The 13863-nt window shown below is 58.6% G+C and overlaps 1 protein-coding gene across 1 annotated transcript in view; it reads right to left on the reverse strand.

The window, feature by feature from the left end:
- Window positions 1-523: 523 nt before the first annotated feature.
- NHERF2 (NHERF family PDZ scaffold protein 2) overlaps window positions 524-13863 on the reverse strand; it is a 36544-nt gene continuing 23204 nt past the window's right edge. The window contains exons 3-7 of the mRNA XM_086759307.1: window positions 11314-11490; window positions 8393-8546; window positions 5963-6006; window positions 5226-5288; window positions 524-3264 (exon numbers count right to left, since the gene is read on the reverse strand). Coding sequence (XP_086615433.1) covers window positions 3106-3264; window positions 5226-5288; window positions 5963-6006; window positions 8393-8546; window positions 11314-11490 — 597 coding nt within the window. The 3' untranslated portion in view covers window positions 524-3105. The remainder of the gene's footprint in view (window positions 3265-5225; window positions 5289-5962; window positions 6007-8392; window positions 8547-11313; window positions 11491-13863) is intronic.

Here is a 13863-nt window from a genome sequence, read left to right on the forward strand (position 1 = left end):
CAGGGGTGACCTTACCAAAGCAGGAGGCCACAGCAAGCAGCCCTGCCAGCTGCGAGCAGGCAGCACACGACGCCAGGCTGCCTGCCCAGGCCGGGCAGCGAGGGGCACTGCCGTGGATAAGGTACAACCGAAGACTTCACGAGCCAGGACCAGAGGAGGCCACCACCTGGAGAAGTGACCTTTGAGTGCTGGTGGCAGAAGAGCAGGGGGCAATGCAGAGCAGGGGTGGCAGGAGACAAGTCAGGGTTGCGCTCGGTTCTGTGTGCCAGCAAGGGTTACAGAGGCCACAGGAGCCAGGCCAGTGTGTGCCTCAGAAGCTGACAGAAGGGACACCACCACCATGTGTTTTGGTCTTCAAAGAAAGGGCAGTGCTGACTTCATTGTAGAGCTTCAAAGGAATAATTTCAGCTTCTCTTTAAACAGGCAAGGGAGGAAGCAAAGTTTGTAATGTGCTAAAGGCGGCTGTCATTCCACGCTGCGGTTCCCACCCAACAGATGAGGAACGAGCACATCAGCACTCGGCACATGGGAAAATGGAGTTTATTACTGACATTACAGTGTACGTTATGTTTTTACAATGCAGCTGACAGCCTTACACTTTATTGATTTTTTTTTTTTTTCCCAAGTTAAATGTACAGGAACTGAATACTTACTACTGCGCTACAAGATGTCAGAAACACGATAAGTGCTTTAACCAGGAGCAGTTTCCATGGACTAAGCAGAGATTAAGATTTGAAAATCTTATCAGTACAGATTTGCACACCTGATTCCTTTTGATCTGTGTTCAAAACCACACATTCTTTTTTTCCCCTCAACTGCAGTGGTCCAGTCTCATATGAGAAGAGCGGTATTTACAAACAGGTCTTTGCTCTCTGACATGCATCGGAGAGTGCGACGTTTAGGTCAGCGTAACAGGGAACGCTCTGCCCTGCGCAGACCGGGGCGCTGCCTGGGGTTTGGCTATGCAGGCACGGGAAGCAACAAGCATACCTTGAAAAAGAAGGGCTCCCGCAAAGAGGTTACTGGTTTATATAGAAGCAAATATTTAGGGGACCAAAAAGAGAGCAGGTAATTGGCTTCGAAGTGGAGCAGGGAAGAGGTGTCCTGTTAACGGCAGAGTCCTGGAAGGGAAGCCTCTGCATCCTGAGCCGTCACCATCACTGATAGCCAAACACCTGCACCGCTTCCTCTCCAAAGTCATTAGTGTCAACCTGTTCAGCCCATCAACGTTCCTAAAACAACTTTTGTAAAAGAGAACTCATCTCCTTCACCCCTGAGGCTTTCCCTGCTCTCCTAACAGCCGCAGGCATCAGCTGCTCCCCACGGTGAAGCCAAACCTGGCTCCGCAGCTGCAGTCCCCCTGCCCCGCGCCAACCCGCTGCCGAGGAGAGCAGAAAGCGTTGTAAGGCACCTTTTAGCTCCCTACTTGGGAAACACGCACAGAGCACTTCCAACATCCACAGCGCTGACCCACAGCCGTGGGCTCGTAACACAGCAGCGCTGGACTAACGCAGGGCAAAAGTCACAGCCGTGTGTTTTAAAACGGTCAGCGACGTCCGAGGGACTGCTGCCGTTTGCTTTTAGCTGGGGAAAGTGGTTTTCTGCTCGGCTGTCCTGCTGTGCCCAGCCCCTTGCGCCCACGACTGCCTTGGCGTGTGAGCTGAAATCCCGGGCAGCCCCCGTGGAGCTGGAGCGCGGGGGCCTGCCCGTCACGGCCAGGACCCTACCCGGGGAAAACGCCCCTGCAACCTCCGAGAGTGTTGCAGTTCAGCTCAGCCCTCTTCCCTCATATACAGCCAAAGGCAAGTAATAAACAGCTTAAATGGGCTTAATTTGTCATGCTTTTGATGCATTTTTGAGGCGCTAATACCAAGAGCGGGGCGTTCTGAAAGGAGGCCACAGAAAGCCACAGCAACCGCCCGCTCCATCACTGCGCTGCCTGCTTCATAGCCAGCCCCGCCGAGACCCCACGGCGTGGGAGGACGCCCTCCCCACGGCACGACCGAGGCTCAGGTACGCTCCCGGGCTGCAGGCGTCAAACACAAACCAGGTGGGACCCAGCCCCTGCTCCAGGACCCAGCTCCCAGGCACAGCCACAGCTGAGCCCCGCTTCCCTAACGCCGAGCCCGCAGCTCGAGCCCCATCCCTGCGTTCCTCCCTGGAAGCAGACGCTGGGTCGTGCTCTCTTTCAAGTCCGTCCAAAGAGTTTCCGTAGCATCTCGTGGCTCTTGTCCTCTTGCAAGGCTGCCGGAGCCGGGCCGGCAGCACCGCGGGGCGGGACTGGCCCCGCTCCCTGCTTTCTCCCGCTGCATTGACGGCTGCAAATGGTGAGGCCTGTGGCATTTGGGCTGTTGGGTTTGAGTTTTGGTTTTGTATCCTGCCCTCTCCCCTCTGCAGAGCTGTCGGGGATGAGAAAGGGGCTTTTACTGGCAGGGCAGGAGTCGCTGGTGGGGAGGGAGGATCCTAAACTAACTGGGAACAGATGAGACTTCATTAAAAAACCAAAACCAACAGAACAAGCTCTTTTAGTTCCCATAGCAAAGCCAACACAGCGATGTGCAGCCACTGTCCTTTTTCCCACCGCGTGAGCAGTTAACGCTGCAGATGGGTGCCGGGAGGGGGTGCCAGGTACACCCCACCCTCCGGGCCCCCACCACGGCGCGGGTACGAGGCCGCAAGACGTTTGCACGGGGGCACAGAGCATCCCACGGGGCTCAGTCTGGGACACCCGCAAAACCAAAAGACCCCAAATAATAAAAAATATGTAACAGAAGCCTAAATGATGCGGGTAAGAAACAAGAGTTAAACTCTTTCAGTCCTTTCTCACAGGAATGGGGGACGGCGGGCAGCCAGAGGCAGGCCAAAGAGCAAGCAAGAAAAGGAGCTTTGGTCACATTTGTCTTACGAGAATCGCTGGTGAGTAACAATAATAATAAAAAATAAAAAAAAAAAAAGGACTTTAAAATACGCCTCATAAAAGCAACCAGTGAAGAGCAGAGCACAAAGCATCTCACGTGGACACTGAAGGACAGGGCGTAGGCACCTCAGAAACGTCCGAGCTGGGGCGGGGGCAGGAGAGCGGCGGACGGCAGCCACCAGCAAGGCTCAGAAGTTGCTGAAAATCTCCCGCTTCTTGTTCCAGTCCATCTGCGGAGCTCTCTTCTTCACCCGCTTGGCCCGCACCTTCTCCTTGGCCTCGGCAGCCGTTGGGCTCAGGCTCAGCCCGCTCTCCTCAAACGGATCTTTCTTCTCCGCGTCTCCATCCTGCACGGACAAGAGAGAGAAGACGTGAGCCCACGGCAGCACCCCCACCACCGCCACGAGCACGGCCCCGGCGTCCTGCAGCGTTTCACCCCGCACGGCCCCGGGAGAGGCGTTTCCTTCAGTGTGCACGATAAGCAAACATGCACGGGTGGGTTTTTTTGGAGCAGAAGGTCAAAGTCCTCCCCCGTGCCGCGTCTGTGGTTTCACTGGTGGCGGCAGCATCCTTGCGGCCACGGAGTTAATTACTACATTGCGCTTTGTCGGGTTTTTTTTTTTCCGCCGCCTGAAGAATGTGTGGCTGCCACGGCTGGAAGTGGAAAAGCAGAAACGCAGAAGCTGCTGCCAGAGGGAAAACAAGCTGCCCCGCTTGTCTGCTGGGAAAACGAAAAAGCAGCCCCTGGGAGGAGGGAGCGAGCTGGGGGAGCCGCGGGGTTCGCGGGGAGAGTTGGCTCCTCAGAGCTGCCTTCGCGGGCAGCGTGCTCTGCAGCAGGCGCAACCTAAAGCTTCGGCTTCGCGGATCACGCCTGTACTGAGGCTCTGCCAGGTCTCAGCGCCGGGCAGGGCAGAGGTGCCCGAGGAGAGCGGGTCGCGGAGAAGCGGCTGCGCCCCGGACCTGCACGGCCGCGCTCTGCAAGCGCCGCGCTCACGCCAACAGCGGGCAAACAGCATCAAGACCTTCAGTTTGAAGGAAACATTTTAAAGCCTGCCTACTCACGTTGCTGCCCCGTGACGCAAGCGAAACTCCAAAATAACGATTTCACAAACCCCACTGATAACCATGGGCAGGTCTTCCACCAACGCTGCGAGATAACGGCTCCAGCTTTGCCCTGGCTTACAAATGCTGACTGAACGGGGTGGTGGCCTGAACGAGCAGGCCAGGCTTCGAGCCGGGGCTGAGCCGCAGGCAAACCCCCCGCCAGCCCCAGGGACTCTGGTTTCCAGCGCAGAGGTGGGGCAGCGATCTCCGAAGCAGCCCAACGGGAGGAACCGCCGCACGCTCGGGCACCGGGACGCAGCCCGGTTCTCCAGAGGCAGCAGCCATTGGATCAGGATATGTATTATTTAACGCTCCGGGAGAAACGGAGATGCCAGACTGCAGGCGTTTGGCCACAGCTCGCAGGCACAGCTGGCGTTCGAGCCGTTTCAGGGGCTCTGGGGGCCCAGAGGAGGCTGCACGAGCGCTGGCTGCCGTCAGACTCCCACTCCCGGCCATCTCGGGGCGGGGGACAGCACAGACCCCGCAGAGCACATGCATGGAGGCATTCCTCTGTTTTTAGCAGAGCCTCCTGCTAAAGAGAAATTTTTGAGCACTTCAGAAATCCCCTCCTTACAAGCAAAACCCTGCTAAATTAATAACAGGGAGAGAACACCAACCTACGCCTGGTGTTTACTTCTGGCCGCTCGTGTCCCCCCTCGCACGGCGGGGTCTGCCGCTCCTCCGGCCGCCACTGCGGCGTTCAGCCAGGCTCCGCCAGAGAAACAGCCCCAGCCCTGCAAGCTGGGCCACCAAATCCGAGCAGCTCCTTTAAACACTGTGATAAATTCACTGTGCTCCAAGCAATTTGGCTTTTTTAAATTTTTAGCCTTCATTCTTCCTCTTAGCGGTACTTGAACCTCACAGCTCCGCTCCTCCTGCCCTCCCAGCCTCGCCTCCTGCGCTGCAGCTCGTCGGCATCATTACACTTAAGATCCAAAACTCTTGTAGACCTCCTTTCATCTTACACCTCCTTTCAAACTATGGAAGCGTGAGTCACCGCCCAACGAAGCTCTGCTCGGTTTGGGGCAGTGCCACCTCCTCCCCGAGGTCACGATGCCCGACGGGACGAGGATGCGTGAGCCCTCCCGGAGCCAGGCTGGAGCACACGTCCACACCCCTGCAAAACTCCTCCGTTAATATGTGACACGTGCTGCTGCTGGCAGAGGACAGTATGTAAAAGGGAGGGGGAATTTGGGGTTTTTACCTCCGATTCCTTCCCGGGACTCTGAAGGTCGCTGTGAGATGAAGACGTGGATCCTCCATTCAGCTAGTGGGAATTAAAATGTTACTCCAGTTTGCACAAAGATGAAAATTAGAAAAAAAAAAAAAAATCAAAAGCCAGGCAGAAAAATGCCCCAGCCTGGTGGGGACAGACACCCCGGCCGTCCTGCCAGGCGGAGAGCAGCGCCTGGCGTGTCCAGGGACAGGGACAGAGCCCGGAGGGGAGGGTCCTGCCGAGGGGACCCTGCACACACACGCACACGCGTGCACACATGGGAGCTCCCTGGGATTTGCTGGCGGAGCCACCGCTCTCCCACATCCCCCAGTCCAGCCGAACACGGTCCCCGTCCCGCCAGTGCCAGGCAGCGGCTCAGCTCCTCCCTGTCACCGGGAGCAGGGATCAAACGGGGCTGCAGCCAGCCGTGTTCAACCCCTGCATTACAGCTGCGGCGGGACGCAATTAACATCAGCCAGCAGTAGTTAAGCGGAGCTAAATGAGCCTTGGGGACACGATGAGCATCCCTCTCTGCTCCGCAGGCTGGCAAGTCATCCCGACAGCTCGCGTGTCACACGTGGGAGCGCAGGAAAGCCGGCACGCCGGGAGCCTGGCCTCTCACCCCCCATCCCTCCCGATCACTCCAATGCTTCTCCCTAAACCGCGTGAACCCGGGACGCCACCCACCCCGGCCCTCGGGGCTTCCTGGAGCAGACAGTACTCACCTGAGTCTGTGCGGATCCGTTTGTCATCGGCTGAGGTACCACACCTGGAGATGCAGACAGAAAATACGCAGTAAGTATGCGCAGCGGGGATAACTGGCCTCAGGCCAGCATCCCTCAGCACCACCCACCCTGCCTTCGCCCTCGCCCACCCCACCAGCTCAGCGCGTCCGGTCTCCTGACTGCCCTGTGCTGCTCCCGAGCCCACACAAAAGCCTGTCTGTCCCCTTGTGCCCCCCCTGCACCCAAATTATTTAAAATTCCCCTGACTTCACTTGATTTCACCCCATTTTCACCAGAAGAAAACACCTGCCAGGAAGGGGACCAAGTTACTTCCTTCTGTGAGCACTAAATTCAGTGCACACCCTTTTTTTTTGACAGTTAAGTAATTTTTCTTCAGAAGCTGTTTAATCAAAAGTCTTAAAAACCAACCCAACGTTCTTCACCAAAATCAGCATCTTGTTGGTATCACAACAGCGCGTGGCAAACGATCCGCTCCCCAGGTACCCTAGCATTATTTTTTCCTCATCCAACGATTTGCACTAATAACATTCCACACAATGGCAAGTTTTACGCAGATAAGCTGCCGGCCGCCACGATCAAGTCATTGCTACAGGCGTTACCCCGTCTCATCCGTCCCAGGCTAGCAGATGTGTTAATTGTGACAGGATTAATAACTGAGTTTCGCTGAGCATGAATACTTCTCGGGGCAAAGCCCTCACTCTGTGCATCTCCAGCAGAAGACAATGATGCGGATGCACGGCGCCGTGTAACCCGAAAAATCCAGTGAAGCAAGCGTGGCGCACGGTGCCGAACGCGGCTTGCAGCTCCAGAAACCCAGGGCAGCAATTACCGCACAGCTCCAAAGCCTCCGGCTCTCCGAAGGACCGCTCTGGGGGCTGCAGGGATCCTAGTGCAAGTCAGGGCACCTTTGCGTTTGAAAACACAAACCCAAACCATAGCTTGGAGAGTGTGCTGGTGCAAAAGCCTCAGCTCCGGGGTTGGGATCTCCAAGTATTTTATCCTACTGAACGCTGGCCTCGTGTTTGCAGTACGGTAAGCTCTGAGCGACGGTCAGAGAAAGTCAGCTTGTAGCAGAAATGATGCTAAAGCCTCCAGCAGCGTACGATGAAAGATAATGTTATTTAAACGAGAAGGAAGCTTCAAATCACAAGCTGGGCCTAAAAAAAGTAATGCCAAAATTTGGCATGCCTAGAAATATTTTTGTATTTCCTTACTCCTGCAAGGTGCGTAGCTCTTAAAATACAACCCTTTGCTAAAACGTTGAGGTGCTTAGCATCAGCTGTAAGACTTGGAAATTGTCAGCTCGAGGGCAAAGCAGCTTGATTAAAGAGCTCAATTATCAATTCCTCTCACCCTGCAAACAACAGAATTTACCGGAGCACTTTGTCACCAGCACACGTACCGTCACCGGCCAGGCAGACCCACTCCTGATCTCTGAGGAACGCCTCGAGACGGCAGCGAGAGCCGAGGCAGGGGCTGGAGCGCCCACCGCGCGGCCGCGGCGCCGGGAACAAGGGCTCCTTCACGGCTCCCACCAACAGACAGCTCTCGCCCCAGCTCCTCCTCGAACCCACGCGGAGCATCTGACACCACGCTCGCCCCGCGCGCTTCTCAGCATTGTTTGACCCATTTCTGGGGACAAATCTCCCCATTGAGCATCCCAGGGAGCCGGATCAGATAAGGAACAGCTGTACTGGGAAACAGAGCTCCCCATTCAGCGCGGGGCAGGACGGCCGGGGAGCTGCAGCGCAGCAGGTTGGGGAGTGGACGGGCAGCTTTCTCTGCCAGGTTTCGACAGCGAGGAAAACATTTCCTGCATCAGCCACCCTGTGATCGCCGTGGCGTGAAACCCTTCCGCCTTTGCTCCGGTATTTCTCGATGCGCCCTCAGGCTCCTTCGCTGGAGCAAAGAGCAATGGGGGGTTTATCGCACCCTCCCTCCCGAGACCCCAGCTCAGCACCCCGGGCAGACCGCTCTGCTCCACCGGACCCTGCGGGTCCCTCCGTTCCGATGACAGACACCGCTTCTCCCAGGGTGCGGATGCTGCAGCCAAAAACGGAGGAGACCCAGGACTTCCAGCCCCAACCAGATGGACCGGTCCCATCTGAGCATCCCTCCGTGACCTCATCGCTCCCTGAGCACCCAGCTCCCCCCAAATCCCACCGCACTCTGCCTCAGCCGCTTCACGGCAGCAAGTTCCCAAGTTAATTATTCACTGTGTAAGAATAACAAATTGGGGTTTGGCTGGATTAGGAAGTATTCTCACTATTTATAAATAGCTGGGTGGTGCTCAGGAAACTTCTGAGGGATGAGACAGAAGGGAAACACGACTCCCTTGCTTCAGAAATCCCACCCGTGACATGGTGAGTCATGGAACGGCGCAGTCGCCCAGGGGAAGCGAGGTCTCACCTTTGGTGTGCTCCTCCGTGGGGGTCACCCCCAGCTTCTTGAAGTAATCATCTGTTTCGGGGTCCACCACCAGCAGCCTGGCTTCGCTCTCCCTGGACTTGATGTGGGCCACCACCTCCGAGTGCCGCAGCCCTTCCACGTTTATGCCGTTCACCTGCAAAGCGACGGCATCAGAACCCAAGCCTGTGCTCCCCCGCAGCAGAGGTGCTGGTCCCGGCTCACGGACTCCCAGAGCAGCCTCCTCACCCCCAAGGGATGGGATTTTCCTTTTTTAAATTTGTTGGGATGACAGGAAGGTCACAGGCTTTTTCCTTCCCCCTCTCAAGCCAGCCGCAGCCTCCTACCACCCCTCCAGTGCCTCTGCCAGAGCATCCTTTGTGTTACTGCACGCCTCCGCCCCCGCCCGCATCCCAGACATCGAGAATCAAAGCCCCCACACGCCGCCATCACCTCACCCACCCGGGCCCTGCCGAAACGCTCCGGCTGCCCTCTGCAGCCGTTTCAAACCCTGGATGCACCCCGGGTATCTGAGGCTGCCTACGGGGTGCAACCACGTGCACGGGCAGCGGGCTGGGTGCCACCTCTGCGTCCTGCTCCCCGGCCCTGCCCGGGCGGCTGCAGCATCCCCACGCCATCGCTCATCCCTCCGTGATGGCAAACCGTGGATTTCCCGCGTCCCCAATGGGCGAGTCCCCATGTCTGCTCCACGGATTCATTTCTCCCTTCCCTGCGTGCGAGCCGGGACCTTTTGGGGAACGTGATCCCTGCTCCCGATTGTTCCCCGCAGCGAGAGGACAATTGTGATTTGGAGGCATTGTTTGCTGTGAGGAATGAATCGCCCTTTGTCTGGCAGGGGAAGGTCTCGCACCACCCGGCCCCTCGCTGCTGGGCTCGCTTTTCTGCGATAAACTCCTTTCAATGCTCCAGCAAAGCTCAACCCAGCCTTCACCCGTCCTGTCTCCGGCATCGGACGGCGCCTGCCTGCGGGATGCGGAGCCGTGTGCGGAGAAGGGGAGAGAGCGCTGGTGGTACAGAGATCACCGAACGGAGTAACCTCCTCCTCTTAAAACAGCTGCTCCGTTAGGACAGCCTTCTGAAACAAATCAAAGACTTCAGAAATCCATCCAGCGCAGGCGGCCTTCGCTAGGAGGAGCGGACAGCAGGTTTGGGGTTTTTAGCAAGCCACGGATAATGTCATAGTCACGCGTGCTCCGGCTGCACACCCAGGCCACAGCTGTCCAGGTACCACCAGCTTCAACACATTTTTATTCCTCCTCCTGCAGACAGACAGCTGCCTTCTCCCACGCTGGCCTCCGCAGCACGGAGCACAGCGATGCCAAAGCCGGGGACCGAGCCCGGCAGCGGGGTAACCCCATCCCAGCAGCCCCTCGGAGAGCGGAGCTACACCAGCGCGGCACTGGTCACCCCAGTTCATGGCTGGTGCTCACCCCAGTTCATGGCTGGTGCTCACCCCAGGCTGGGCTTGGCCAGGCAGCACGGGGCTGCTCTCCCCCCGCCCCAGCACCCCCGGGGCAGCGGAGCCGGGGGGCATCAAATATTTATGGAAACCCCAAAGAGCGGGCACGGAGGGGATCGCGTTTCCGAGCTCGCCAGTTCACCCCTCGCCGCTTTGTGTGCGCCAGGCGCTCTGCCAAGCGCCGATAAATAAATAACACAACCCCGCGCCGTGGCATCGCGCTGCCGGGAGCTGCTGCCGCTGGCACCCCGCTCCCGGCCCCGGCCCCACGCTGCTCCCAGCATTAAACTTTCAGGTGCTGGGAAGAGGCAGCAGCTCCCACAGGCCGGGGAATAATTATTCACGGGGCTGGAAAGCAGGCAGGTGCTTTGGCCTTAGCATTTCCCCGACTCTTCCAGGGTGCAAACCCCGTTCCCTCTCCGATCTGGCTGCGAGGGCCACGCTTGGTCCCCGCGGGAGGGTTTTGGAGTTCACCCTCCTGGGGAGGGGACACACATCACCCCGAGCAGGGGCCAGCCAGGAGCAGAAGCGGAAGGAGTGATGGCTGATGCCCGTCCCTCTGTCCGTGTGCTGCTCCAGCCCGAAGCGCAGGCAGCTCTGGATGGGGAACCTCGTTCTCCAGGAAAAACACAGGACACGAACGAGCCAAAGGAGGGCAATCGCCTTCCACGTCAAGCTCGTGCTGTCCAGCACTCGGTGACCAGGCAGCTGCTGCCAAGAGCAGTTTCTCCCCACCTTTCACAATTTGGTGTCCTAAAATCTCTGCAGTTTTTTCCCTTCTTTTTCCAAGCGCCTGCCTGGCAGCGCATCAGCTCAGCTGGGCAGCACCAGCCCGTCCCTACGCCAGGACACAGACCGGAGGTGGCAGGGCGGGAGGTCACCCCCCTCCCCTGTGTGGGTCCCACGCGTCCCCACACCCCTTTTGCTGCAGCGGGCAGAGCCAGCTCCAGCACCGAGCGGCACCAGGCAATGCCACCGCGTACGGGGCTCGCGTGCTGCGAGGGGGAGACGGGCACCCATCAAGCACCCGATCCGTCTGCGGGATCCCACTGCCACCCCAGAGCCCCCCGGCCAGCACAGGGGCAGCAGTTTGCCTGCTCCCACCCTCCTCTGTGCCAGTCGGAGCCAGCAGCATCACCCAGATCTCAGCGCTCACTTTGAATGAGCTGCTGAAGGACCACAAAGCCACTGCCTGAGCACCCACGTGGGTCTCCTGGCTCTGCATTACAGAGGAACACAGCGGGATCTGATGGAAAAGGTCACAGGACAGGGGGTTGTTTCAGCTTCAGGCTTCCCTCTGCCACCCCTGTCCCCACCCAGGAGACGGGGACAGGACCCGGCCGCTCCTGCCGTGCCAGGCAGGATTGAACACCCCATGCGGCGCGTGCCAAGGAAACACCGAAGGCTCCGCGGGCAGGGAGGTGCTGAGCCCCCGTGCCGTTACCTCCACCAGCCGGTCCTGGGGCCGCAGCCCCGCTCTCGAGGCCGGCGAGTCAGGGTCGACCGAGCGGATGAACTGCCCCGGCCGGGACTTCTCGCTGTGCAGGTTGAAGCCGTAGCCGTTGGGGCCTTTCTTCAGGTGGCAGAGGCGTGGGCACAGCTCCTTCTGGCCGTTTAAATCCTGATTAACAGAGGAGGGGTTGGGGGGGACAAGACAGCGGTTAATTTATAGGTTTGGTTTGCTCTAAAGCAGATGCAACGGTAAATAAAGCTACCAAGGAAGCACCATATCTGCGCCCTGTCCTCCCGTTCCCCCGAATGGGGACAGGTTAACAAATGAATTTCCTCTCATTGAGTCTATTTTAGAAAATCAATTGTCCAAAACCACTCCAGAAAAAAATAAAACAAAGCAAAAAATGCATTTCCTTCACCAGAAGCAGCCCAGATAAAGTCCGCCCGTATGCCCAGACCTCCCCCGGCAGCGGCCGAGCCCCACGGGCAGGGAGGAACCAAACCCGAGAGCCCGGGCGAAGCACAGGGCTCGGGGAGCCGCTGGATTAACCTCAGTTATTTATTTAAGGCAGTGCCGTGCCCTTGGTCCCGGTGACATCGGCATCACCCGCGCGTCCGATCACGTCCCAGCGGAGGGGCTCTCGGGGCTGGGGGTGACGAACCCCGCGCCCGATGGCTCCCCGCAGCAGGGAAAGGCTGAGCCTGCCGTAAGACAAACGGTACAGCAGCACGCGAGGAGTTCAGAGCCTTCCCCCCATCCCAGGGAAAACGCTTTACAGCTCCTCAAGGGAACCACAAACCCCAGCTTTTCTGCAGGACCCACTGCGCTCCCTCGGACGCTGCTGCCCTCACCAGCCCCTTCCCAGCCCGTCTCACGGCACAGCACCGCGGCCGCGGCAGGAGCCACCTCGGAGATGCGAGGATTCATTTTCACCTGGGGTTTAAGGAAAACACTCCCTGCAGCCGAATCTTCATCTTTCATTAGAAGAAATGCCGCTCCCCTCCTGCTAACAGTCCTTACGTTGTTCAGATCACGTTTATGGTGAAATCTCTTACAGCTTTCCCTTTCAAATCAAAAACCCACATGGCAATTTCCTCCGCGTTCCTCTCTTGGCCACAAAGCACTGTGGAACACCAAACCTGCACCCCCGCCCCTCCCATCACATGCCCAGAGATGTCATAGACTCACAGACTGGTTTGGGTGGGAAAGGACCGTAAAGCTCATCCCATTCCAACCCCCTGCCAGGAACAGGGACATCTCCAACCAGATCAGGTTGCTCAGAGCCCCGGCCAACCTGGCCTGGAATGTTTCCAGGGATGGGGCATCCACCACCTCTCTGGGAAACCTGGGACAGTGCTCCACCACCCTCAGCGTAAAACATTTCTTCCTTATACCTAATCTAAACCCACCCTCTTCCCGTTTAAAACCATTACCCCTTGTCCCGTCACTACACGCCCTTGTCAAAAGTTCCCCCCCTCATTTTCTTGTAGGCTGTCCTCCCTGCTCAGACAGCTCAGGAGCTTCTACGCGCCGTGCTGGCTCTGCGCTGGAACTGCCTGCGCCAGCAGCTCCTTGCCCTCGCAGCACCTTGGGGCTGTTTCTGCAAAGCACCCTCGCTGTTGCTTAAAAGCCGCTTCCCCTCCAGGAAGGGCCGCGGGAGCTGATGGCACCCATGGCTGGCGCTCGGGAGACTTGGCCTGGCCACCACCCACGCGTGGGACTCCCGGGATGACATCAAGGGGCTCCAGCTGCACACAGACCCCGCACAGCAAGAGCCAAACCAGCCAAAAGGCATTTCCCAGTGCCGCCGTGGAGCCGGACCACCCGCAGGGTCCTCACACGCCCCCGCGCCAACAGGGAACAACTCCATTTGCAACGACGCGAGGCCATTTTTGGCCACCGCGAGCCATGGTGGGGCAAACACGGAGGGCAGCGAAGAGGTGAACCAACTCAGCGCTCGCTGATCTCCCGGCTCCTTGTGGGGACAGCAGTGACCTGCCAACAGCACCAGCGGGGTCACTGCCTAATTCCCGCAGGAGCAGCACGGCGTGTCAGCAAGCCGATTACCGCGTGGCCGGGCGCTGACGCGAGCTGCTGGCTTCTGCTGCCTGGGCCACCACGGCTAAGTCACTTCAGGGGCTGATCCCGTCTCCTTCATCCCCTCAAAGAAGGGATTTTCCAGAGGAGCATCAGGTGGGGACACGCAGAGTGCTCACCCCCAGGGACCCACCGCGCTGGGGAGCGGCTCTGCCGCCTTTCCCCTTCGGCATGGCCGCGGAGCAGGGACGGAGAGAGCAGCCCCGCAGAACCCTTCTGCCCCGGGGCGCTTCTCCCTGATCAGTACCTACGGGCAAAATGGCAAAACACGAGAAACGTTACTCACAGCGCTCCCCTGTCCCCAGCTGGGTTCCCCACCTTGCAGAGCTCAGGGCCAGGGGACCCCCAGGTGCAGGGCGTCAACCGGCACCCGCCCCGAGTGCGGGCGCCATCGGTCACACAAACACACCCAGCCGGGCGACACCGGCCACAGACGATGAGAGA

The sequence above is a fragment of the Chlamydotis macqueenii genome, chromosome 15 (genome assembly GCF_036417535.1).
Source record: "Chlamydotis macqueenii isolate bChlMac1 chromosome 15, bChlMac1.mat, whole genome shotgun sequence".
Lineage (NCBI taxonomy): Eukaryota > Metazoa > Chordata > Aves > Otidiformes > Otididae > Chlamydotis > Chlamydotis macqueenii.